Genomic DNA, 27,378 nt, shown 5'->3' with positions numbered 1-27,378 from the left:
AGTATCAATCACCATGGAAATTCTACTCAATTTGACTTTTACATAATTATCAATATTTTTATTACCTATTCAACCATTTATTTTTAACTTTCAGACCTCTGACACTGTCATAAGAATATGGAATAACCTTGCCGATAGGTTCTCTGTTCATGCTGTTACTATTTTTGGCCTTTTCTACTTTTTTACTCAGATATGGAACAAAAGAATTTAAAGCTTTTAACAAGAATAATTCTGTAAGTATGTAAAGCTTGAAATATCAACAAAGGCATTTGTTAAAAAAAAAAAAGCTGGTGTGATGATCCATGCACTTTACAGATTTTCATTGAAAAAAAAAAAAAAATCCATGCATTTACCGCGACTACCAAAACCATGGAAACGTAAACATGAAATTCCACCGGAAGAGCAAAACCGGGCAAAACAGGCTTCTGTTGTTGACGTTCGGAAAAAGGTGGATAGGGTTTGTTTGATTTTTATTTTCAGATGACGATGGTGAAAAGGAAGAGGAGGAGGAGCAGGGCGGGCGGTGAACGGGTCAACAGGAAGCTGGGCGCGGCGGCGTGGAGCGCTTGGCCTCCGTTCGATCTGCACTCGCTGCAGTCTGGACCGCAGAAGGAGCAGCTGGACGAGTAGCGTCTCCATCGGGACTCGTACGTCCTCACCGCCCTGCGTCCTGGACGAGAGACACAGAGGACGACAGGTCAACACACACACAGAGTCGCTGTTCAGTATTTAAAGGGATAGTTCAACATTTTTGGCAAATTGGCCCATTGTCATAATCCCTATAGTCATAGCAGTAGGTTTGTTACCTTTAATTGTCGGTGCAAGCTAATTTTTAGAACGGCGGAGCAGAGCCGTGAGCTGCTCAGAGCTACGCTACGGAGGCTCATTATGTGATTTCTTGATTTCCCTCATCAAACTCAACAAATACACAATCCAACAACTCCACAACGCTCTGGTGAACAAGTTGTGACCTGCACATTCACCACACTATGAGATAATAACACAACGCTACCACACAGAGTTGTTTTAGAGGGAAATACAGAGACTGCTTGATGAAAAACTGTCCCTGAAGGCAACGCGCATCAGCGGTTTTGCACAAATTTCCCTCTAAAACAACTCTGTGTGGTAACGTTCTGTTATTATCTCATAGCGTGGTGAATGTGCAGGTCACAACTTGTCCACCAGAGCGTTGTGGAGTTGTTGGATTGTGTATTTGATGAGTTTGATGAGGGAAACCAAGAAATCCCATAATGAGCCTCCGTAGCGTAGCTCTGAGCAGCTCACGGCTCTGCTCCGCCGTTCTAAAAATAGCTTGCACCGGCAATTAAAGGTAACGAACCTACTGCTATGACTATAGGGATTATGACAATGGACCCAATTTGCCAAGATGTTGAACTATCCCTTTAAACATTTTGTGTCTTTAGTTATTGTTTTATTTTTTTGTCTTACTTGGTTCGTAGTAGTCGTAGAGGAGGACGGAGGCGTCCTGGACTTGGGCCACTTTGTGCTCGAGGAGCAGAGGAACCGTCAGACACGTCTCCTCCACCGTCACCTGACACACACACACACACACACACTCAGGCGTCGGTACAGCGTGTGTGTGTGTGTGTGTGTGTGTGTGTGTGTGTGTGTGTGTGTGCGTGTGTGTGAGACACCCACCGAGTCCAGGTAGAGGACGACGGCCCCCGGTCGAGTCTCCACCTTCTTCACCATCTGGTCGGTCCGGACGCCGTCGGGAAGCAGAGCGAAGCCGCTCAGCAGCCCCAGCTCCAGGATCGCCATCCCAGTGGCGTTCAGCCCCGCGTCCTCCCGCAGGCTGCAGCAAGGCATCATGGGACATGGACAGGTTTAATAATGCTGCGTTCAAGACAACTCGGAAGTCGGAAAAAAACGAGCTCCGAGTTGTAAAAAATGAATTGAACGGCGTCGAACTCGGAAATTACAGGTCAGAAACTCGGGTATCATTTCAGAGTTCCAACTTTCCGACTTGACGTCACAACGTTTTTAAGTTATTTGTTGAGGTTTTAATGCATATTTTTGTGTATTATTGCAGTAGCCTATATGAAATACGTTTATATTAAGCTGTGATTGTTGTATGGTGTGAAATTGCGGTCCTCATATGTGACGGAAATAACGTTTAACTGTTATCAAGGCTGTAACATTATATGTGCACTCATCTGCAGCGTCTCCTCTCCTCCAAAATAAACATCATTTACTGCTGCATTTATTTTTCGTATTCAGCGATGAGCTACAATACGCCAAACTTCCTTCAGGTATCCATGTTTTTTTTTCTCCCGGGTTCCTGCAGCGTGAACGCAATAATTTCATCTCTCTGGTTCAATTACATCATTTATTCATCGAGCCATTTTTGTATTTTTTATTCCATTTTTTTTTTTTTTTTGCATTTTCATTTTGAAATCTGTTTTCATTTAGCTTTTATCTGATGATAAATTGTTTATAAATTTAAAATGAAGCATCAAAGGATAAACAAAAGGTATAATGAATGATCTGACGTCAATTCTGTCTCATCAAGAGTTTAATTCATGAAGGAATTTACACTAAACTGTTTGTTTTTGTTTCTATGCAGCTGTTTTCTGGTCTTTTCATAATATTATTGATTTCCATCTTCACTCGTTGTTTGTAATAAAAGTTTGACAGGTTTCAGACGTGTGAACAAACAGGAAAGATAACCAGTCGAGTCAATTACATTTTATTTCTATCCACCACTTTCCGGAGAATGACACGTACTCCATTCCACCGTTACTGTATTGTTGATAGCATAGACTGGTTGATAGACATTGGCCGTGATGACTTTATTTATAATCATCACGTAATTTTAATGAGAACAATACAGACGAGGTTTTAGCTATATGTCACATTTTCACGTCACTATATCACCATTGTGAGTGATTACTCTGATGTTTATCAAGTCTATAAAACGAATTGTTGAACAAACATTTTAGATTAGCTGGGCTAACCGTTAGCTGTTAGCCGTTAGCAGTGTCAATAAACAATGACTCAATAAACGGCCCATGAAAAAAATATTTTTTCCAGCGGATATCCTAGTTCCAACATGATTGAGCTAACTGGAGTAGTTTCATGTCGTGTCCGACAACGGGAGGGTTTTAACAGCTGACGTCCTGGTGTTAGCTTAGCTGCTGCTGTTAGCTGTCAGCTGCAGCAAAGCTAACAACTACGATAACCACGACTAATTACAAAAACGTGCACACAGAAATAGTAATGTTTGTTCAATAATTTGTTTTATAGACTTAACAAACATCAGATTTAGTCAAAACGGTTTTGGCAGCCCGGAGCCCCCACATTTGGTGCCTACACCGGTGGCTAACGCTACCAGTTAGCTGCTCGCTAGAATGCTACTTAAACCGGCTTCCGTTGTGGTGTGACGCAATGGATCATGGGAAAATAAAGTGGTGGTTCTCAGCATGAGGCCGGTCAGAGGGAGGGAGGGGGGAGGAGGGAGGAGGAGGAGCTGCTCACCTCCAGCAGACGTGCAGATGAGCCGAGTTCATCTCCGTATCAAACAGTTCGACGTAGAGATCAAACGCCTCGAAGGAACCGACCTCCATCCTCCTCCTCCTCTTCCTCCTCGTCAGCCGGTCGGTCCCGATGTTGTAGAACACGTTGAGCTGAGGGAGGAGGAGGAGGAGGAGGAGGAGGAGGAGGAGGAGGAGGAGGAGAGGAGGAGGAAGAGGAGGAGGAGGAGGAGGAGGAGGAGAGGGAGGAGGAGAAGTAGGAGGAAGAAGAGGAGGAAATGGTGGCGTAGGAGGGGGAGGAGAGGAGGAGGAAGAGGAGCAGGAGAGGAGGAGAGAGGAGGAGGAGGAAGAGAAGGATGAGGAAAAAGAAGAGGAGGAGGAGGAGGAAAAGGAGGTGGAGGAGGAGAGAGGAGGAGGAAGAGGAAGAGGAGGAGGAAGAGGAGGAGAAGGAGGAGGAGTGTAGGAAGAGGAGGAAAAGGAGGAGGAGGAGAGAGGAGGAGGAGGAGGAAAAGGAGGAGGGAGAGGAGGAAGAGAGGACGAGGAAGAGGAGAGGGAGGAAGAGGAGGAGGAGAAAGAGAAAGGAGGAAGAAGTGGAGGAGGAGGAGAAAGAGAAATGAGGAGGAGGAAGAATGGGAGGAGGATGAGAAGGATGAGGAAAAAGAAGAGGAGGAGGAAAAGGAGGTGGAGGAGGAAGAGGAGGGGAGGAGGAGGAAGAGGAGAAAGAGGAGAGGGAGGAGTAGGACGAGGAGAAGGAGGAGGAAGAAGAGGAGGAGGAAGAGGAAGAGGAAGAGGAGGAGATTGTGATGTCAGATGTTTCCTTGTGCCAGAAGCTGTTGTGTTTAACGTGGTGTTTGATCCTGTACCTGGACCAGAGCGAGTCCTCGGCCCTGAGCCGTCACCTCCAGACTGACCGCCTGCTGCTGCAGCTCCACCTGAAACACCACACACAGACACACAGAGACAGAGAGAGAGAGGGTTAACTCTCTGTGACGTTTCCCTCCGGCGCCACCATCTGGACAAAACGTGTATCGTCACTGTGGCTCAGGTGGTAAAGCAGGTTTCTACTGAGCGACTGTCCCACGGTCCTTGAAGGCAACACAGTGAAGTCTGTAGCTGTGCAGCTGCAACATGGAACAACCTGCAGAAAACTTTAAATTATCATGTTTCAACTGATCCATACACCTTTATTTTAATATGTTAATTATTGTTTAGTTTAGTTTATTTATCCTTAAAGGGATAGTTCAACATTTTGGCAAATTCTCCCATTGCCATAGTCATAGCAGTAGGTTTGTTACCTTTAATTGTCGGTGCAAGCTGTTTTTAGAACGGCGGAGCAGAGCGGCAAGCTGCTCAGAGCTACGCTACGGAGGCTCATGGGCTCCTAACGTTGTGTTATTATCTCATAGCGTGGTGAATGTGCAGGTCACAACTTGTCCACCAGAGCGTTGTGGAGTTGTTGGATTGTGTATTTGATGAGTTTGGTTGATGAGGGAAACCAAGAAATCCCATAATGAGCCTCCGTAGCGTAGCTCTGAGCAGCTCACGGCTCTGCTCCGCCGCTCTAAAAATAGCTTGCACCGACAATTAAAGGTAATGACCCTACTGCTATGACTATAGAGATTATGGCAATGGGCCAATTTGCCAAAAATGTTGAACTATCCCTTTAAACATTTTGTGTCTTTAGTTGTTGTTTTATTTTTGTCACTTTTTTGATTTTAATTGTGATTTCGTTTCCTTTTTACACTTTTATCTTCTTGACTCTGGGACCTTTTTTAATTTCTCCTTTGCTCAACTACATTGTGAATGAAATAAAATAAAGTTCAATGAATGAGCTCCATCTTGCTCCACCCTTCAGAGATTCAGATGAACGATGAATCTCAGGTGTAAATGTGTGTGTGTGTACCTGCTGGCTCTGCTGGACCAGGTAGTTGTCCTGGTGGATGTGGAGCATGAAGGAGCTGAAGGAGCTGAAGTTGGAGTTCACACTGATGGTGATGTCGTAGTCGTGCGACGCACCGAGAGCCGCGAAGGTGGAGAGAGCCTGAAGAGCCACGATGGTGTCCTGAGAGAGAGAGAGAGAACCAGACCAGACCTCAAACATCTGATCCATCCTGCTGCTCATTTCCTGTTTACACATCTGTATGTTTCTGTGTGTGTGTGTGTGTGTGTGTGTGTGTGTGTGTGTGCGGCTGCATCATTCCTGCCATTCTACGTGTCTGTGCATCTGTGGACAAACAGATGACAAGAAAAAACCTTCCTGCTTGTTTTTATTCTCTGTATCTGGAGCCTCTGGCACGTTATTTACATGTTTTTAGTTTCTCTGCAGCAGCGTCTGTCACGCGTGTTTGCCTTTATGTGTGTGTGTGTGTGTGTGTTCAGGGATTAATTACAGTTCAGTCAGCAGACGACCACAGACATCAGGCTCAGATGACACAGACGGGAATTTCTCCTTTTGCATGAACTCAGATGTCTGAAATGTGCAAGTCTCAAATACTTTAGGTCTCATATCTTAAAGGGATAGATCACCCAAAATTCAAATTTCACTCATTATCTACTCACCCTCATGTGGACTAAGGGCTGTGAGAATTTTCAGAGTCCTCCGTTCCTTCTCTGAGTTGCGGGGGGGTCCACGCAGCAGTATTTGTCCATATAATGGTTGTCAATGGATACCAACTTTCTTCGTCCAAAAAGACACACCAAAAAACATCCAAATACCTCCACACAGCTCGTCTGTAATGTCCCTCTTGTATTGAAGCGCCGACATGAGAAATTGTTACAAAAAAAATTAAATAAGTCTATATTTTAAGCTTGTTTGTAGTGAAAGCTCCCAGTGTCTCAGTTCACTGCTCTTCCTGTGTCAATGCAAATCTGACCGGCGGAACAATTTCTCATGTCGGGGCTTCAATACAAGAGGAACATTACAGACGAGCAGTATGGAGGTATTTGGATGTTTTTTGGTGTGTCTTTTTGGACTAAGAAAGTTGGTATCCATTCACAAGTATATATGGACAAATACTGCGAGGGTGAGTAGATAATGAGTGAAATTTGAATTTTGGGTGAACTATCCCTTTAAGGTTTGATATCTTGCACTGTAGGTGGGCGGGGCTTGGCGACTGCTCTGTTGTGACATCAAAAAGTCACAGGAAGTGCTGATCATGTGTGTGTGTGTGTGTGTGTGTGTGTGTGTGTGTGTGTGTGTGTGGTGTTGAGATCTGAACCTGAGTGCTTCCGAAGCCTCCCCGGTGGTTCCTCTGCTGACTGAGCCACTTCATGAGGTCCAGACCTTCGGCCACGTGACCCAGCCTGTGCTGAGCGAGCAGCACGTACGCCGCCATCTCCACGTCTGCCGAGCGAGGTTGCCACGACGACGACAGGCCGGCGCCCGGGGAGGACCAGGTGGGCACGCCGTCTAAACCACAGAGGGGAAAACAGGAAGTGGTATAGCTGATCGTGTCTTCCATGCTTATGCTGCCTTCATGTGCTATGGTACAGATGGTATTTTCCACTGTTCATGTGCTTTTGTTGTTGTACAGAGAAAATAAAGATGGTGGACACACAGATTCAGACTTGTTACTTGGGTAAAACCATAGATATATACACGTGCGGCATCTACGTGTATATATCTATGGGGTAAAACAATCTTGGATTGCCTAGTTCATCTGCAGCAGTCAGATATTTTAACCACAAATAGCGGCTGTCTATTGTTGTTGCTGTTGTTGTTGTTTTTTAATCTTCTGGAGGTGTATATTTTTCTTATATTTATTTATTTATCCTTGCCTATATTAATATCAATTTAAATCACTTGCTTTGAGCAGCCTACTCTGTTGTATGAAGTATCCAATCATGTTGATAAGTTTTGTGCAATGGTATGGAAATGTTTGTATTGTTTGTTAAGTGGATGTTTGTGTTTTTTATTGCGTGGCAAAGCAGTTTCCCCTTGGGGATCAATAAAGTTTTCTAATCTAATCTAATCTAATCTCTTACAGCAAGAAGATGAATTATCAACGGTAAATATTAATATTCATGGAGATTTAGCACTGGCTATTTGGCTAGCTTTTTAAAAGCGTTTTTACTGTACATGCACGCACACATAAAGTGAATAGCTGCTAAGTGTTTTCTAAAGGCTTGCCTTGCTTACCATTAACGAATCTTGCGTTGCTCACCGCCATGTTGAAAAGGTCAAAGGTTATTTTCATCTCGGCAGCTCGGGCATCAAAAAATTCCACGAGTTGCCCAGTGGAAAATACCACATGAGAGGGTGTTCATGTGCACTTTTCACGTCGTCTTTTGGTATTTACTATAATTACCGTAGCACATGAAGGCACCATTAGAGCTCAGGAAGAGGGAACAAATCAGCCGTTACCTCTCATCTCTGCTCTTCCAATCAGCTCGCTCAGAGCCAGGTCGGCGCTGGAGCTGCCGGACAGAGCCAGGGCGTAGGTGACCAGGCTGAGGCTGTAGTTGCCGGGGACGCCCAGAGCCAGACGAGTCTCCAGGAAGAGCAGAGCTTCAGACACATGAGTGCCATACTGAGCCTGACAGACAGAGAGCAGGGCAAACAGACACATGACAATCCAACTTTATTGATCCCTGTGGGTGTAAACAGACGTAAACCAAATAAACCAAGATCAAGTCAAACAATCAGTCCAAATCTAAACTAAACTAAACAATTTCCTCCTGTTTGAGTAAAGTTGAATTCTTCATAGTTTAGGCGCTGTCATTAAATTTGTTGACAATTATAGAAATATTGAAGCTTTATCCTGAAATTATGGATTCATTGGTGTTTACTAAACAGATATTATTGGAGCATTGTGTCTTTTCTTGATGCTTTGACAAAGTTTCCCCTCTTTATTATTCAACACGTTTTTCTCCAACTGCCAAAACACATGTTCTTTGACTCAAACAAACTTTTCTTGGTGGTGTATTGGTGTTTTCTTGGTGATATATTGGCATTTTATTTGTGTTTTCTTGGTGTATTGGTGTTTCATTGATGTTTTCTTGGTGGTATATTGGCGTTTTCTTGGTGGTGTATTGGTGTTTTATTGGTGGTACATTGGTGTTTTATTGATGTTTTCTTGGTGGTGTATTGGTGTTTTATTGATGTTTTCTTGGTGGTGTATTGGTGTTTTATTGATGTTTTCTTGGTGGTGTATTGGTGTTTTATTGATGTTTTCTTGGTGATATATTGGCGTTTTCTTGGTGTTTTCTTGGTGGTGTATTGGTGTTTTATTGACGTTTTCTTGGCGTTTTCTTGGTGTTTTCTTGGTGGTGTATTGGTGTGTAATTGATGTTTTCTTGGTGGTGTATTGGTGTTTTATTGGTGGTACATTGGCGTTTTATTGGTGTTTCATTGGCGCTCTAAACTCAGTCTGTTGGCTGCAGTGTCTCTCACCCTGATGCCACCGTCCTCCAGCAGGGCGATGAGGACGTAGGCCGTGAGGGAGACGGGCCCGTCCTGTCCTCCCTGGAGCTCGGTGTGGATGACCCGGCCGGGCTCCTCGAACCGCCCGTCCGCCCCCTGATGGGTCACCAGCCAGGCCACGGCTCTGTGCAGCACGTTGGCGTCAATGCTGATGAACGGACGCGCCTGCAGGAAACACCTCAGCACGAAAGCTGTCAGCCTGAGGAGACAGAGTCCGTCTTATCAGAGTTTCTGAGATGCTGTTTACATTTATATTCATACAGTCCAGGTGTGTGAAGCACTTTATAACACACCAGGTGCTTCCAGATGAATCCTGTTCTCCGAAGGCGCTAAAGGAGCCATCCGCCCTCTGATAGGACAGCTCTCGCTCGTAACCTGAGGACAGACAGTGGAGATCATAAACATTCACTTGATTATTTTATGGACTCAAAAATAACTTGTCAGGAAGTTATTCCGTCTCATAAGAGTTGATTCAGTTTCTGTGCAAATGTTTTCTGGTCATTTCATAATCTTCTGATTGTTTGTAAAAAGACGTAATAAAAGTTTGACAGATTTCAGACTCAGGCTGTCGAGCTATACCCAGGGGGAAAAATCCAAGTTTTTTGAAAAACGGACACAGAGCGTTGTAAAAGGTTTGACAACAGAAATGATATCTAGGAACTTAAAGGATTAAAACCTGGGTGGACAACCCGGTCAACTAGCTGCTGGAAAGCTACAGGGGCCAAAACCCCTTTCTGGGGTCATTTTGCTGGCGAAATTATGTTAATGCAAATATTTAGGTACTACAATGGCATAAATAGTCATGCAACTATAAAATTTGGCAGGGATTATCTTGACACATAGGGGGAGGCATGAAAAAAAGATTCTGGGGTTTGTTGCAACTCGATTTTAAGATATCACCCTCAACATCCCAAAAAAGACCCCAAAAAATACTGTTCGCCTGACAAATTCTCATGAAAATTATTATTTTTCAGTACTTTATGGAGAATATCTATGCTTAACATGTATATAGAACATTTCCTTAATTCATAAGCTTCCATTTGAGTCCAAGATAGCCTTTCTAGTAGCTACTGGAAAGCTACAGGCTGTCTCCAAACAATGCTACACCTATTGTGAAAAACTACATGTTAACTGGCATGATCAGAAACCATTCTACTGTATTTCTGGTCTCCCTAAAGTGAACACATAGATAGAGAATATGTGAAAAAACTGTCCAGTCAAGTCAATTACATGTTATTACATTATGAGGCCACAACCTCTTACATCACTGTGATGTAATCCGCGGTCCTACCTTTCATCATGTAGTCCAGGGCTCGCTCTATGGCGTCCGGGCTTGTCTGTCCCGTGGCGTTCAGGTACTGCAGGACGTAGACGTTCGGAGCAAAGTTGATCATGTTCTGTTCGCCGCAGCCGTGAGGCATCAGGATCAGAGCGTCCAGGCCGCTGATGGACGGGCCCAGGATGTCGCCTTCGTCACCATGGAAACAAGATAAAATAGACTGAGCCGAAGTCACAGCATCAGGCATCATTAGTTTTAAAACAAAATACTTAACAAACACATTGTAAACAGCTGTTGATGCCTTTGTGAACAGCTGGAGCATGTAGCATGATGACGCTGGCCAACCTTCACTGAGCTGAACCCTGTCTGACTGATAATTAACCTTTAACCCCACAGGATCCCAGAGTTGGACTGGAGTAATAAATCTGATCCAGGTTCAGCTCAGCTGCTGCTGCTGCTGCGTGTTGTGTCGCACACGTGTTTTCACGCTGAACCGTCTGCAGCTTGATACATGGAAAAGTACCAGTGCAGCAGCTTCTCTGTGTGAACACGTGTGTTTCATGTTTTCATCGCCCTCAAAACATGAAGCGACGACCTCTGGGTTATTATGACCCATGTTGTGTAGCACACGTGTGTCTGATCAGTCAGACGTGCTGGACTCCATGTGTGTGTCACTCTGCAGGTTTGTGTTGTCTGCAGCCACAACAACAAAGAGTGAGTTATGTCTCAATCTATTAATTACACATGTTTCACTTTCCTTTAAGTCTGCAGAGCACGCATCTCTATCTATCTATCTATCTATCTATCTATCTATCTATCTATCTATCTATCTATCTATCTATCTATCTATCTATCTATCTATCTATCTATCTATCTATCTATCTATCTATCCTGAATTCCCTCCTGTGTCTTTTCCTGACATTAGCATTTATAGATCTACAGATTTCTGATGTTTCTATGCAGATGATATTTACATGTATGTGTTTGTGCACCACCAGTTTACTGGCTGAGCTGAACCTTGGCTCATACGTTATGTTGTTTTTTTGTTTTGTTTTTGTTTTGTCGTTGGTTTGTCGTCTGTTTTCTTCTCCTGTCCTGTTGTTTACAGGACCGGTCCTCAGGCCTCAGGTGGTCTGAGGCTCAGTCTGGTTCCCAGCAGGTTGTGTTTACGTACCGACGGCCGTCAGCTCGGCCCTGGCGCTGCCCTCCACCACGTCTTCCGGGAGGGTGAACGCGACGTGTCTGGTAACGACCGGCTGCGACGGGAAAACCTCGAACAGCAGCGAGGTGGAGAACGTCTGCTCCAGTCCCTCGGCCTGCGGGAGCCCAACACACACACACACACACACACACACAAACAGACAAACACAGTGAGTAATATTTCTGGGAAAGTCAGAACTGTGAAAGTGGGTCAAGATTTAGAGGAGTTTTTCTCTGGTTGTTTTGGAGCAGCAGTTTTTGACGGACAGCTCCATAAACACAGTGTGACAGCTTCAACTCTCACCAGCTCTGGTTTGTGCTGTTGAGCAAGATGCTGAAGATCTGACTTCTCACTTCACTGGCTGGTTAATCCCCAGAGCATCAGAGCAAACAGATCAGTGTCTATGATGTACATGATGAGGTGCCTGTTCTCTTCCCTGCCCTATGAGATTACTATTTCGGTTTTTGTATGTTTTATTGTGTTGCCTTCCCCTTGTATGTGTATATTTATTGATTCTTGATTGTATTGTACAGGTGGTGTATCGTGTCTTGTGTTATACGTATGTCTGTGTCTACTGTGTGATTGTATCCGTGTGTTGGGATTGTGTTAGCTGTTTTGTTCTACTTTATCCTTGATGTACCTGGAGGAATAGTGGTCAACTTTGACTGAATGTTTGGAGTCCAGGAAGAATAGCCAAGCTAATGTGCTGGTGCTAATGGAGATCCAATAAATAAATAAATAAGTGTCTAACACAAATTCAGTGGTTGTGAACTAGCAGTTTATAGTTGAATCTGAATTCAGCGGCTTCATCCTTTACAGGACGCAGTTAAAGGTCGATTATGATGGGGTTAAAATTGAAGAAATACTCAACTAACACAAAAATTTGGTCTTTAATGTGACATATATTGGGTTATTTGGGTCTAGTGTGTGATTCCCTCTCTGTCACCTTGACCAGCACCGTCTTGCGGACCCGGTCTGAAGCCGCCGCCGCCATCGCCTTCACAGAGATGGGGATCTCTCCGAGGACTTTGGGCCTGATGGGAACGAGGACGGACGTCCCGCTCTCTCTCCCCACGGACACCCTGCGAACACTGGGCATGGACAGCTCCTCATTGTCGGGGAAGACAAAGTCAAACGTGTCGCTCTCTGCCACGATCACCATGACCTGGCAACAAAGACGGCGAGAGAAAAACACCCAGATCACATTCAACCAGGAACAAAGAGCGTGGGAGGAAACAAAAAGGGACACGTTGTTGTAACCAAATATCAAATTAAAGAAATAATTATGAGAGCAGCGGCTCTTTCAGGGCCTGATATGATCTTTTATGAAGCTCTTGTGTGTTGAAGGATTTAAAGATTAAAGAGTTCCCGTGTCTGTGTCGTTTCTTCAGACGATGCCACGTGATACTGAAGCAACCTGATGCCTGAACAACCTCACTGACCCTGTGAACCAGATTTAAGGCACGCCTGTAATCCAACACCTGCTGATGGTACAGACAGTACACACTGACATATATCACACATTCATTCTGCCTGGCTCATACTGACTGTGCAGCCTCCTCTGGGAGATCTTCCTCTGTGTGACCACCCCTCAATAGAAACCACGATGACTAATCCCCAAAAGTCCCCTCAATGTTATCCTCAACTATTTCCCTTTTATAGCCACTTCTCTTCTATTCCTTCATCCTCCAACGTCTCCGTCTTAATTGGTCCCCTGAGACGTGGTAATGAGAGGAATCGTGGGCAAACAAACGCTGTAAAAAATATTCATGGGAATATCCTGAAATCTCTAGCTGAGTCAGAGGAAGCTGGACCGTGGGTGAAGATCCCTTTTGGAAACATGGCTCAGTGCACCCACTGACCTCAGAGTTTATGAGGCGTTTCCAAACTTTTAAAACTCCACTTCTTTTATAACAGGATTTGGTTTGTATTGTCTACAGGCCTCATGTGTCACTTTAACCCAGTTTAGTTCAGTTTACCCTTCTCATTATTATTCAATTACAGTGGCGTGCACAGGGGGGGGGCAGGGGGGGCGGTCGCCCCCCCTCGTGGCCCAATTGTTGAAAAACGCGTGCTAAAGTGCCCCCTGGGAGCCAAAACGCGCGTTAAAGTGCCCTCTTGGAAGCCAAAACACGTGCTAAAGTGTCCTCATGGGGGGCAAAACGTGTGTTAAAGTGCCCTCTAGGAGCTAAAACATGTGCTCAAGTGCCCTCATGGGGGCCAAAACGTGTGCTAAAGTGCCCTCTAGGAACCAAAACGTGTGCTAAAGTGCCCTCTAGGAGCCAAAACGTGTGCTAAAGAGCCCTCTAGGAGCCACAATGCGTGCTAAAGTGCCCTCTAGGAGCTGAAACGCGTGCTTAAGTGCCCTCTTGGGGGCCAAAACGCGTGCTTAAGTGCCCTCTAGGAGCCAAAACGTGTGCTAAAGTGCCCTCATGGTAGCCAAAACGTGTGCTAAAGTGCCCTCTAGGAGCCAAAACACATGTTAAAGTGCCCTCTTGGAAGCCAAAACACATGTTAAAGTGCCCTTGGAAGCCAAAACGTGTGCTAAAGTGCCCTCTTGGGAGCCAAAACACGTGTTAAAACAGGCCACATCGATGTTTTTTAGTCTTAAGGTATCGATATTATAAAACAGGCCAAATCAACGTTTAAAAAGGCCAAATTTTTTTCGCCGCCGACCTCTGGTCGCCGGCCAAACGCACCATGTCGCTGCAGTCTCACTCTTGTCATTTTCTGAAACTTGGCAGCCCTGAAAGTGCCCTCTAGGAGCCACATCTAGGAGCCAAAACGCGTGCTAAAGTGCCCTCTTCAGTGGCGAGGACGCGCTATTAGGTGCCCCTTTTTTTCCTTTTCGCCCCTGCCCTTCAAAAAGTCTGTGCACGCCACTGTTCAATTATTATTTTTGCAGGTGTCAGATCGTGTGAACATGTTACTTTCTGACTCTCTGAATGTCTTGACTGTTCATCCAGCTGTTCATCTTGTTTGAGGAGCAGCACACTGACCTGCACGTCCTGCTGCAGGTAGTTGAACAGGATGATCTCCAGCAGCAGCTCCTCCCCTCGGATGATGTAGGCCGGCAGGTTCAAGGACAGGAAGAAATCCTGGAAGACTTCGAGCTGCAGGGACATCACAACAACAGTGTTAAAACTGACGGGGCACCAATAATAAAACCATCAAGTGATGTTTTTGTTATTTAAGATTAGAGAGGCCAAATAGAAATAAGAAAATAACTCAAATTGCAAAGCAGCTATAACTCTGAGTTATTATTTTGTCATTTAAAGGGAAGTCAGTGAGCTGATATAAAAACCTCTGCAGGCTTCTTTACGATGCCCAGGCCCTGGTACTTGGACATGACGAAGGCGGTGGCGGTCCAGGTCGTGATGCTGTCAGGTACAGTCAGAGTCATCGTTGCTGTGTCTGAATCACTGCCATGAAGATGAGAAAGATGTTTTTAATTAAAAAAACCAATGGTTAAATATCAAGGGTCAGTTTTATACTTTGCAAAAGCAGACCCACAAAAGGTGAAATATGAAAAGTGAAATACACATTTCCCTCTTTAATGTTCAGTTTTAGTCACTGCTCTTGTTCACTTTGGTTTGAAAGTCAAAATATATCAATATGAGGCTGATAAGTGGAAATTAAACCCCATGACTGGCTTGTTAATCGTATTAGAATAAAGAGGAGGATCGTCTGCATAGAGTTGTATTTTGCAGTTGATCTAGACCTTGGTGGCTCTGCTTCACATGCACACCGCCTCACAAAGTTATATATTGTTTACCCTGAAGTCTCCTGATTGTGTTTGTGTAAAACATTTTATCACTGAAACGGTAGTATCAATGCCCCAAGTTGTCACTCAAATGTCAGTTTAGTGTCCTGCCAGTAAGACGTGTTGTTGTGCTAGGTGTGAAGGTTTTTGTGATTGTCTAATATTGAATATTTTTTGTTCTCAGGTCTTTTGGGGGAAAAGAGAAGAGGTATCCATGAGACTATTTCTCTGAGGATTCACCCTGTGTTGGTGTCGAGCCATATCCAGGTCTCTGGGAAGTTCCAGCGCTCTCGTGGTTCCTGCTGCTGCTGCATGTACTCCACCATGGGAAATATTGCCTCCCCTGCTGTTTAGAAGATGAGCATCAGTTTCGTTAGCTTATACACAGTACTTAAGTGAGCATGAGAGTGAGCTTTTGTGCATAGTTGATTATTAAAACTTACGAAATTCAGGTTGCATTGGATGTTCCATCATGTGCAAAGAGGCATCAGTCAGAACCACAAGGTCACAGGTCTGCAAAAAGACGAGGGAGGAAAACACAGTTCACTCCAGATAGATGAAAAAAAAACAACCTGAACAGCTTCAATGGACACAGACTCAAGTTACAGAGAGGATTCATTCTGAGCTAATGTAGGTTGTTGATTTTATGTGCACAGATATTTTATCTGGGGTGGACAGTCTATCTATTTACTATGTTTTATTGTGTATTTTATCTTTACTATTTTGTCTTTTTATTATGTTTTATGGTTTTTATTTTACTGTACAGCAATTAGGAAACCTTTGTGTTGATTTAAAATTGTGCTTTATAAGTAAAATGGATTGGATTGGATATTATTACTTTGTAAAGCATAAAAGTTAGAGACTTCAAAATTTAGGACAGTAATGATAAGTATTTTCCCTGTTAAAAGGGGCTATACAAATAAAATTGCCTTGCCTTGCCTTGCCTATTGATGATACCAAATAGAAGTACTAGTTTTGATTAAATGTAACTATACATATTTTCTGTTTAAGACCCAGATGAACACACTGGAGTAAAGCAAACTGGTTTATTATCATTATTCCAACAATGCATTGAAGGAACAAAGTGTTTAACTAGTCAGTCATAGAGAAAACTGCTGATTGGCCCAGAGTTCAGATGGAAACAGGATACCTACTGTATCTTCTAACCAAAGCTAACCTTGAAGACAGAGTACGGGTCTCCCATTGTCAGCATGTCAGAGTGGGCGTCGGCCATGGAGCCACTGTACTGATTCATCTCCTCCAGCACCTGTGAAAACAACACCAGCACCTTTTTCACAGCAGCTATTGTCAAAGTCCACAAAGGCAGACAACACTTGGTGGGACACAAACGCAGCACTTATTGTTTAAAAAAACCAGTTTGACCGAGCTGGGCTGATTAAACACTGAACAGATACTGGATGCTGCAGGTTGGGTTTCTTGGATGTACCTGCAGGCGGGTGAATGTAAAGATGGAGATCTGTTACTGCTGAAACCGGGGAAGACCGTGCAGAGTTATAGAAGCTGGAGGTATCATTGTATGGAGCGATGTAAAGCGACAACGTGTCACGACAACAAACGCACCACAGACTTTACACAACAAGACACACGTGAGTTAAGACTTCACTAAGACTAAGGGGCCGTCCACACGAATGCGAGTATTTTTGAAACCGTGTGTTTCTCTACACGGTTTGGCCTTTCGTCCACACCTAACCGCAGTTGTGGCTCCTGAAACCGGAGTTTTTTGTAACCGGGGTCCAGGGTGAACTTTTTCGAAAACTCCGGTTTCAGCTTCATGTGTGGACAGGAAAACCGGACATTTTTCATAAATCCCCGCCCCCCCTAGTTACTGTTGCTCGACGCTGACCACAGACTGTAAACGCTGACCCATGGATCATCATGCGCTGACTGCTCTGACTGTGAATATATCAATAATCACTAAACATGCGGACACTAATACAAAATCGCGTGGTCACCATATGTAAATATAATGTTGATATGGCGAAAATAGGCTTTTATCAAATTGTAAATTGTGGTCACTTCCCCACTGTTTTGCTTCCTTCCGTCCTGTAGATTTGTTTTCAATGAAGCCTTTCAGAATCAATCAGTGGATCGATGTGTGTATTTTCGTATCTGTCATAAACAAGAGATTACGGGTGGAGTGTGTTAGTAGCGTGGACTCTCGGTGCCGGTCAGTTTGAGCCTCCACCAGAGAGGATTTGTTTGGCCTCCACTCTCTCTGTACAAGTTACAGCTTCTTTCCTGTTAGGAGTGATATCGCCACGTACTGCTTTGGAATACACATGACATTGTTTGAGATGGATTTGCGGTCTCATGTGGACGGAGTTATTTTTTATCACACCGGTGGTGTGGACGCAAATTTTCCATAAGAGTTTGGTTTCAAAAATACCCGTGTTCGTGTGGACTAGGCCTAAGACTAACGACGAACACATCCTCAATCCCATGATAACGAAAAAAGAAACCAACACAGGCTCATTAAAGATGATACAGGTAATGATGAATAGTAAGTAAATCTGTCCCTCACCCTCTCTGGTGTGATGTCGTTGTGTGACCCCGCCCACTGCGTGGCCTTGTCGACCACCAGGATCCCGACCAGGGTGCCCGGCTCCTTCGCTGTTACCTTCAGGTCGACCTCCTCACCTGGTCTGCTCATGGCGCTGCTCCAGCTCAGAGACACCTGCCAATCACACATACTGTATGTAACCATCATTTCATCACAAGGGTTCAGGCACCAGTTTGAATCCTGTCACGTCAGGTAACAGGGACAATGGCGTTTTGGTTTTCAGAGGTGAATCGTGTCTTTGCATCATGATATGATCAAAGTTCAAGACAGATACATCTATAAAATCCCTTATAATCAAACAAAAGCATGACTTTATTTAAAGAATACATAGGTATTCACTTTAAAATATGTATGTTTTGATGAAGGTGTCAACTGAGGAATTCCTATGAACCTATTTGAATTAATTAAAGCAGAAGTAAGCGATCCGGTGGTTTTGGCTAACTTCCTGTCAGCAGATGGAGTTAGCAGTCCCCGTCCTCGTCCCTACGTCACCACATTCACGCGCATCCCTTGGCTGCACACACAGAGAGGACTGCCCCTTTATGCCGTTCTCTCTCCTCATTGGATAAAGGTTGTAGGATACAAGGAAAGTTTTCTCCTCGGCTCAGAGCAGAGCAGAGTGACTGACAGACCCGTGTTTCAGTCCAAACACTCTATGTAAGTGATTGCTGTCGGAAGATAGAACTATTTAAGACTTATATTAACACAAACATTCTGCTTACTTCTGCTTTAAAGTAGTAAATTCTTACTTTTTGACCACATAACAGTGTCATTAGCTGAGCTCTGTCTGACGATGTTTTAAGTGATAAATTATCTATTTTTATTTGCGAAGATGTGTGATTCAGTTGAGTAAATCGTCTTCTGCTCTGTGAACACAGTCAAACGTGTCCCCTTTTTCTAAACATGTCACAAACTTGTGATTGACTCAGTTTGGACTGATCAATCAGGCTGCTCCTATAATACTACAGTACTAACATAATATAGGGAGTAAATAATGTATCCAAAAAAAGGACTGAGAATCACCGTGTTGTGTAGAGTGTGAGTGAGGGGCAGCTGGAGGACGTCGTTGATGATCTCTCCATCAGGGTGAACACAGTAGACGATGATACAGGCCAGAGGAGCCCAGGAGATCTCTGGGACCAGGTTCAGGTCCTCAGAGCTTTTCCCAGCAGAAACCACCTGACCTCTGGACTTCACCTGCACACACACAACCAGATGGGAACCAGGTGTTACACATGGTTTGGTACGGCAGAATATTTGAGGTCTAAGAAGATTTACAGACATAATGTGACTTTCGAATGTATCATAACAAATGTTCTTGTTTTATCATTTATAGCAATCATGTTGATAAAGTGTTGAACATATGCAAATTAAACGCACACAAAAACAGAAAAGTAAAACAGAAAACATTACAAACAAATATTTTGAATATCATCTTCAGTTTCTTACGATGTAGTGAATCTCAGTTATCGCAAAATTCCCCTTGACGCGCAGCATGAGCGGTGAACCGACCTGAAAGAAGAAAAGATGGTGACAGTTTATCCAACCCAAGACAAAATACTGTGTGTGATCAGTGTTTATTCATGTGTTTACCTCTGGGGGTGTGACTGGTCTCTGGACCTGCAGGTACGAGTCACTGGGGGAGGTGTAGCTCCTGTAGAGCTGCAGAGTGTTTTGGGTGTCCTCAATGGACGCCTGGAAATACATTTATAATACATGAAAAAGACTTCTGATTTCTATTGTATTGTTAAATAAAGTTGAAGACAATCTTCTTAAAGTGATAGTTCACCCAAAATTCAAATTTCACTCATTTTCTACTCACCATCATGTCGACTAAGGGCTGGGAGAAGTTTCAGAGTCCTCCGTGGCTTCTCTGAGTTACAGGGGGTCTCGGCGTAGCAGTGCATGTCCATATAACGGTTGCAAATGGATACCAACTGTCTTCATAAAGACACACCAAAAAACATCCAAATACCTCCATACTGCTCATCTGTAATGTCCCTAGTATGGAGGTATTTGGATGTTTTTTGGTGTGTCTTTTTGGACGAAGAAAAGTGAGCTCCGTTCGCAACCGTCATATGGACATGCAGTGCTGCACGGAGCCCCGCTGTAACTCAGAGAAGCCACGGAGGACTCTGAAACTTCTCCCAACCCTTAGTCCACATTAGGATGAGTAGATTATGAGTGAAATTTGAATTTTGGGTGAACTATCCCTTTAAGGTTCTGTAGTTGACTTTTTAAAAAAAGTGTTTGGTTTTGAATTAGTGCTGGGCCGTTAACGGCGTTCTGCGAGACTCTTATCGCGCGATAAGAAAATGATCGCCGTTAATCTATTCTCAAACTTGGGTCCGGGAGCTGGGTCAACATAGTATTTTAATCTAGATTAATCTATTTTAACTCCAAGATTGCAGTGATATTAATCTAGATTTTTTTTAAAAATCTATGCCCAGCACTATTTTGAATGAATTCAAAACCTGTGTGATTGACCTCATCGACACCGGAACTGTGAAAATGTGACGCTTTGTTTCTCCTCTATGCAGACGATACTTTGCTTTACATTTCAGGTTATTCCTACGAGATGTTGTGTTCAAACTGCACAATAAATATTAATTGTATAGAATTATCACCATGTTTTTATGAAATATATCTTTATCTATATCTATATCACTGTAATCATTATAGTTTTACAGTGTGTTGTTCCGGTTGTCTGTGTCATCATGACTCACATCAATAGTGAGAGTTCCGGTGTCGTTCAGGACTGGGATGATAATGGTTATGACTCCGTCTGCAGGAACAAGATACTCCATCTCTTTGTGTGTGGTCTCCTCTGGGTGTGACGACCGAGGAATCATTTCCTCCATCGCCTCCATTTTCCAACTCCAGGGACTTTGTTTTCGTTGCATCACTGACACTTGAATAACCTTCTGCAGATCCTCCATCGACGGTGGTTTGCCGTCGTATGTGCATATTTTCAACTACAAAAAAGAAAAGAATGAATGAACTATCAGCAATATGTGTTTTAATTGAAATGTTTCATTTGTATATTCAGGTAAATCTATAAAACATGCTGTTTTTCTTACCCTGGTGGTAAAAATGACAGATGGCCTCAATATTTTGGGATAAGCAAAAAATGAAAGTTTATATTTGTGTTTTGCCAAAGACACCGTTGCTGTTGAGTTGTGTGTGAGACCTGGAGGAGGAGAAACACCCACAGTTAGTTTAGTGATGCTTCATGAAGTCGTCTAAACAAACAGGAAGTCACATTAATGAACGAATGAGCCTGATTACCTGTCAGGTGTTCAGTCACATGAACTTTGATTGTCACAAATTCCTTCTTCATGTTTTCGTCGTAGAAAACCATCTTCATAGCCGGTTGATTCATTAGATCGTAGGTGGGAACGTTGTACGTGAAATCCTCTGTGCCATCGAACTAAAACAAAATAATTATCATGTAATCAAATATATTTGTTTTTCTTATTTCCACTTCAATTATTCCTTGTGTTTCTCAGTCCAATGATTATTCGATCAGTGGAGAAAACGAGTTTGTTGGTTGATATTAAACTCCAAACATCGACATATTCATCCATCACGCACCGTTGTGTCTTCGCTGTAAACCTCCATAACACCATGAAAGTGATAAAGGAAGGTTAAGTTCATTCGTCCCTGAACTGGTTTCCCGTACAAATACCTGAGGATGAGGACAAACCAATGGAGATCGTTAATATTTCAACCTGTAAATCAGAGTATCAACACCTGACGGGATGGAGCAGAGGTCTCACTTGGCTGTGACGGAGCCCTCCAGACGGTCCTTATGGTAAATCACATCTGGAGCTTTGATCACAACCTCAAACTTTGGCAGCACTGCAACAACACAACGGAGACATTAATGTTGTGTTTAATAAACAGAGCTTCACTGTGCAACATAAAGATAAAGAGAAACTGCACAGACCATAATGAGCCACGGTGAAGTGCTGCCCAGCTGAAGCCCCCTAGAAAACAAACACAACATAAACGCCTTTTTATAGCGCCACCTGCAGCTCGTACAGTCCTGGTTAAAGCCTGGATCTTAAAGGGATGGTTCAACATTTTGGCAAATTGGCCCATTGCCATAATCCCTATAGTTTTAGTAGGTTTGTTACCTTTAATTGTCGGTGCAAGCTATTTTTAGAACGGCAGAGCAGAGCCGCGAGCTGCTCAGAGCTACGCTACGGAGGCTCATTATGGGATTTCTTGGTTTCCCTCATCAAACTCATCAAATACACAATCCAACAACTCCACAACGCTCTGGTGGACAAGTTGTGACCTGCACATTCACCACGCTATGAGATAATAACACAACGTTACCACACAGAGTTGTTTTAGAGGTAAATACAGAGACTGCTTGCTGAAAAACTGTCCCTGAAGGCAACGTGCATCAGCGGTTTTGCATGAATTTGCCTCTAAAACAACTCTGTGTGGTAACGTTGTGTTATTATCTCATAGCGTGGTGAATGTGCAGGTCACAACTTGTCCACCAGAGCGTTTTGGAGTTGTTGGATTGTGTATTTGATGAGTTTGATGAGGGAAACAAAGAAATCCCATTAGCCTCCGTAGCGAAGCTCTGAGCAGCTCACGGCTCTGCTCTGCCGTTCTAAAAATAGCTTGCACCAACAATTAAAGGTAACGAACCTACTGCTATGACTATAGGGATTATGGCAATGGGCCAATTTGCCAAAATGTTGAACTATTCCTTTAACACTCTTACTTTGATTTTAGTGAAGATGGTCCATTCACCCAGAGGAGGGTTGTCCGACAGCTGGAACTGTTTGGACACGACCCCGAGGACGCCGTCCACGGACGACCACTGTCTGAGGATGTTTCCCCTCGGGTCCTGAATCAGACAGAAGAAGAAGGAGAAAAACTCATGATGATCCACCAGTAGAGGAGTTTATAATGATATAAATATAATAAATATAATAGCTGCCTGATGTGGCTGGGACATTATTATCACACATCGAATACTCTGGATATATGAAGCTACATGTTTATAACACAATAAAATCTGTATAAATATGATGCTTTCTCACTGTACAACATATGTCACATATCATAAGACATATTGGATCCTCTATTTAAAAGTATAAGGTAAAAAAAAACATACAACAAATAGAATACACATTAACATTTCTATAAATATGATATATGTTATGAACACATACGCTAATGTTGTAGAGCTACACATGCAAGTCAATTTAAATATCTGTATGTAATATTCTGTTGGATTTTATATTGTTTTCTCATCAATTCTCTTTAATTTAAACATTAAAAGATGTTTTTATGATATTTTATTATAATTTGCACAAAGGTGCTTGATTTGATTGGATTGAATTTGATCTTTTCTGTGAAAACGGTACATAATACCGACGGTCAGTCAGTGGGATGGATATACAGTATTTACATAGCGTAGGCTATGTCCATCATATGAATTTGAATCCTGATTTGAATGGGTTGGATACATGTGCCCATATATTTTATAAAATAGATCAAATATCTGATAAGTTTCATATATGATTTTATTGTATAAGTGCATATAATTTGTGAAATTTGGGGATATTTTGATTGATTTGAAGCAGGTTATCTAAATTCTAGCAGAAGAAGTTGAGGTCAGAGGTCAGAGGTCAGACTCACTGTGATGGTGATGTCCACCGGGCCGACGTAGGGCAGACCATCGGGGTGGATGGACACGGCTCTGATCTTCACCACCTGTCCCGGCAGGTAGTTCACTTTGTCTGTCTGGATGAAGGTGGAGAGGCTTTTGGGCTGAAACTGCAGCTCCGTGGAGTTGGAGAAAACTTGGACGCCGTCCACGTGACCGTTGACCTGCAGCGTGTAGGGGTGCCAGTAGCTGGACTCTCCGTCAGGGATCTGCAGGATCATGGAGCTTGAGTTTCAACCAGGAAATGACTCAGGTGTTTTCATGGACACTCAACGCCAGAGGAGGAATAATATGTAAATGTGAGAAAGTGAAGAATGAGAGCGAGCTTGTTGTTTGTGTTTGTGGAGTCGATCCGAGCTGAGCAGCAGATAAGAAGCTGCTCTGCTCCACATGTGACTCACTCAGATCACATTTCTGTTCAAAGGCGTCAGTTCACACTCCAGAGGAGAGAGTTTCTACTCCAGCTGTGAAAACACACACTCACTGATTGTTCTGGGCTCATCGACCAAGAAACCTGTCAACACCGATGGAGGGAAACACAGAGACCAGAGACGGAGGAGGAAACGACTATTTAGTACAAACCATGTCTTCATTTCTCTTTTTACTTTGATTCTGTTCTCTTTGTTATTTCCTCTACGACTCCTCTGGGATTTTAATAAACACTGGATTTTATCTCAGGTTCACTGGCGGCCACAAGGGGGCGACAGAGAAAAACTATATTATTATTATATGATCATATTTATTCACAATGGTCCTAAAAGGATTTGAGGAAATAGTAAAGCAATTCAAAATATATAATGTTTATATATGTATGTTATGTAATGTATAGACACAGTAAAAAAAAAAGTGAATTACAAAATTACATTTTATCTTATACTATTCACATTTTGTAATAAGTTGTTACATATTGCACCAAATTATTACAAAATGTGAGTTGCACTTTTTTTTTACATAGAAAATGTAATCATTTGATTGATCATTATTTCAACTAATACAAAATGTTTAAGTTCATTACCTATTGTGTTTAAGAATTTATCACAAAATGTGGCAGATTATTACAAAATGTAGCGCAACAAGGTTGTTTTCATTCGTTTTTTTTTATTTAGGTTTTCATTTTGCTTTTTTATTCCAGTTTAGTTTTAATTAGATCAACAAGTGACAACAAAATATATATCATATGTTTATATATGTATGTAATGTAATGTATAGAAAGTTTTTAAAAAGTTAATTACAAATTACATATTTATACTATTCATATGTATTAGCCTACTCATGATACAAATGAATATTCATATATAATAACAAAATAATGTATGAATTATAATCTGAAAATGTAGTTTTATTCTTAAATTGATATTTAAATGTAAAATATGTGGAAAGATTAAAACAACACAATAACATAAAATGATATTTATGTTTATAAATGTATGTCATATACAGTGAAGACAAAAAAATGTCATTATAAAATTACATATTGACATTGCAAACACTCATATTTATCTGTTATTTATAGTATAAATAATATTAATTGTTTATTTGAATTTTTAAAATGATATTTGATTATGAAGATGATGATACATTATGGGAATATGTGAAATATAAAAAGTATATGCAAATACACACACATTAATATACAGAAACATGTGAAAGAATTGTACATATAGTTACAGTATATAGCAGGGGTCATCAACTATATTTGTTGAAGGGCCAGAATCTTTCTCAACAGACATCTTGGGGGCCGGACATTCAAATAGGCCGAGATTGAAATTAAATTCACCTTTTTGCCTATTAATTTATTTGTTTATATTCTATTTTACCTGTAAACTCATAATTTTCATTGATACATATCTTTGGTGTTTGGTATGATATAAAATGAAAAATCTTGACAGCTGGACTTTCAGATACTCCCAAAGGCTGGAGCTTACACTGCTGACTGGCCTGTGATTTTCAGCCTAAATATGAAAGGAGGCTGACAATCGGTTCTGGTGATGATACAAGTCAGTAGCCCTGAGTAGTTAGTAGTGTTTCTCTTCTATAATACACATTCTACATCTCGGAGGCGACGTTTTTCCACACAGGCAGAGCTCAGTGGGAAACAGTAGGAGAGACACAGGCCGAGGGGGAACCGGGACAATTGCCCCTCGGGGATAAATAAAGTTTTTTGAATTGAATTGAACACCGGAGGGAGAAACAGGTCCGTGCAGCTGTGCGCCACGGACGTGCACAAAAAAACAACAACCGAGTGGCATCAAAGACGCGCTGCCACCGCATCGTTTTTGGGTTGTGAACGTGCATGACACGCATCTACACTGAATGGGTTTGAGTGCGCAAAAGACGCTACATGGCCCGCCCGTGCACACCCGGTTTAACCAAGGCGGCGGCAGCTCGCCTCTGCAGGCTGGGGAACCCTGCAGTCCAGCGAGCTCCCTAAACTTTCATGCACGGGGCTTTGGTTACCGACGCGTTTCCTTATCCCAGCACATTGACTTACAGGCGCACACTTTGAGCGTGTCTGCGTGTCTCCGTGTCCCAGCGCATTGACTTACAGGCACACACAAACAGAGACCTACTTTTTAACTGTTAGAACTCAGTCGCGGGCCGGATTGGAAGGTTCGGCGGGCCGGATTCGGCCCGCGGGCCGCCAGTTGATGATCACTGGTATATAGTGTTATACTTACAGGTGGCAGAGTCAGCAGCTTAGTTGAGCCTGTAAACAGATAAATAATTGTATAATAATTGAATAAATGTGTGCTGTATCACTTATAATATATACAGTATTATTATACATTATAATAATCAGAGTCGATGTTGTGATGTTGATGTGGACTCGTGTGTTTTACCTCCGTCCACCGTCACCGACTCTGAGGCTGAAACCGTCTGGTTTCCATGGTCGACGTGAGCAGAGACGCTGACGGACGAGGAGCCGAGGACGGAGACGGACACGGACGGAGGAACTCCAGGAAGGAGGAACCTGGGGGCCAGCAGCAGGTAGGAGGCCCCGGGGCCCGGGCTAACAACAGGTCAAACAAACAAACAAACAAACAAACAAACAAACAGACAAACAAACAGACAACAACACAACAAGAACAACAGAAAAGAGGAGAAAGGTCAGAGGGAGGAGGAGGCCACTGACTGTGATTTCAAAATATTACATTGCATCATTATACAGCATTTTACTGAACTAATGGATCAACAATTCTTATCTTCACATCATGACTTCATGCTACTTGAACTGTTTTTCATGACTGTGATCTTTCATCATCTGTAACCGTGACAGATCTGATTCTGAGTTGTGTTGCTGTTCAGAACAAAATGTTCTAGCATTACAAAAGAAACACATTTGGAAAGTTGAACATGAACTAATGAAGCATGACCTATAAAAGTTGGTCAAATCAGACTCTTACACAGGTGGAGCTGCTGTTTACTTCATCTGTCAGTCCATATTCAACACCACAGTCCGTCTGGTGTTAATATGATCCTCAGTTCAACAATATACAGGTGAAATCTGCATCTAATGTTATTTTAACGGTAGATTAAACATCTCAGATTTGCTCCCCCGGCCTCTGTACCTGTGTGTGGTGGTGGTGGTGGTCTGGGCGGCCGACAGCACGACGAGGCCGAGGCCGAGGCTGAGGAGGCCACACAGCTGCAGAGACGCCATTCGCCTGGATGGAAGTCGCTCCGTGAAGTCTGACTCTGTGTTTAAGAGCAGCTGATGTCAGCGACGGCCTCATACCTGCAGAGGAGGACAGGTGTGGTGTGGCCACGCCTCCTCCTCAGCTCCACCTGACCAACTGAACCAGTGTCAGTTTACCTGCAGCCTCCCTGAGGGGGAGGAGGAGGGGGCTGGGACCGGGTGTTTCCACACTGGGGACGTTCACACTGGTGATGCCACAGAGGAAAAATGCTCCAGTGATTTAATTTTTATTTGTCATGAGTCCTG

General features: G+C 43.0%; 1 protein-coding gene across 1 annotated transcript; it reads right to left on the bottom strand.

Annotated features, from left to right (window-relative positions):
* Nucleotides 1-476: 476 nt before the first annotated feature.
* Nucleotides 477-27,096, bottom strand: cd109 (CD109 molecule; the record flags this gene model as incomplete). Its single annotated transcript, XM_084000188.1, has 33 exons — nt 477-670; nt 1,450-1,552; nt 1,660-1,816; nt 3,499-3,647; nt 4,358-4,426; nt 5,398-5,556; nt 6,713-6,903; nt 7,858-8,029; nt 8,887-9,115; nt 9,210-9,291; nt 10,208-10,384; nt 11,370-11,511; nt 12,343-12,561; nt 14,396-14,509; nt 14,701-14,818; nt 15,400-15,505; nt 15,603-15,672; nt 16,337-16,426; nt 17,702-17,854; nt 18,764-18,937; nt 19,190-19,252; nt 19,334-19,435; nt 20,467-20,715; nt 20,821-20,930; nt 21,029-21,170; nt 21,335-21,428; nt 21,520-21,601; nt 21,690-21,729; nt 22,485-22,610; nt 23,408-23,644; nt 26,114-26,142; nt 26,276-26,445; nt 27,005-27,096. 33 exons carry the CDS (start codon nt 27,094-27,096, stop codon nt 477-479), a joined length of 4,404 nt encoding a protein of 1,467 aa, XP_083856314.1.
* Between the last annotated feature and the right edge of the window lie 282 nt (nt 27,097-27,378).

Source organism: Trachurus trachurus (assembly GCF_905171665.1).
Source record: "Trachurus trachurus genome assembly, chromosome: 24".
Classification (NCBI taxonomy): Eukaryota; Metazoa; Chordata; class Actinopteri; order Carangiformes; family Carangidae; genus Trachurus; species Trachurus trachurus.
The sequence above is the reverse complement of the archived record's forward strand: the minus strand, read 5'-3'. Positions and strand labels throughout refer to the sequence as shown.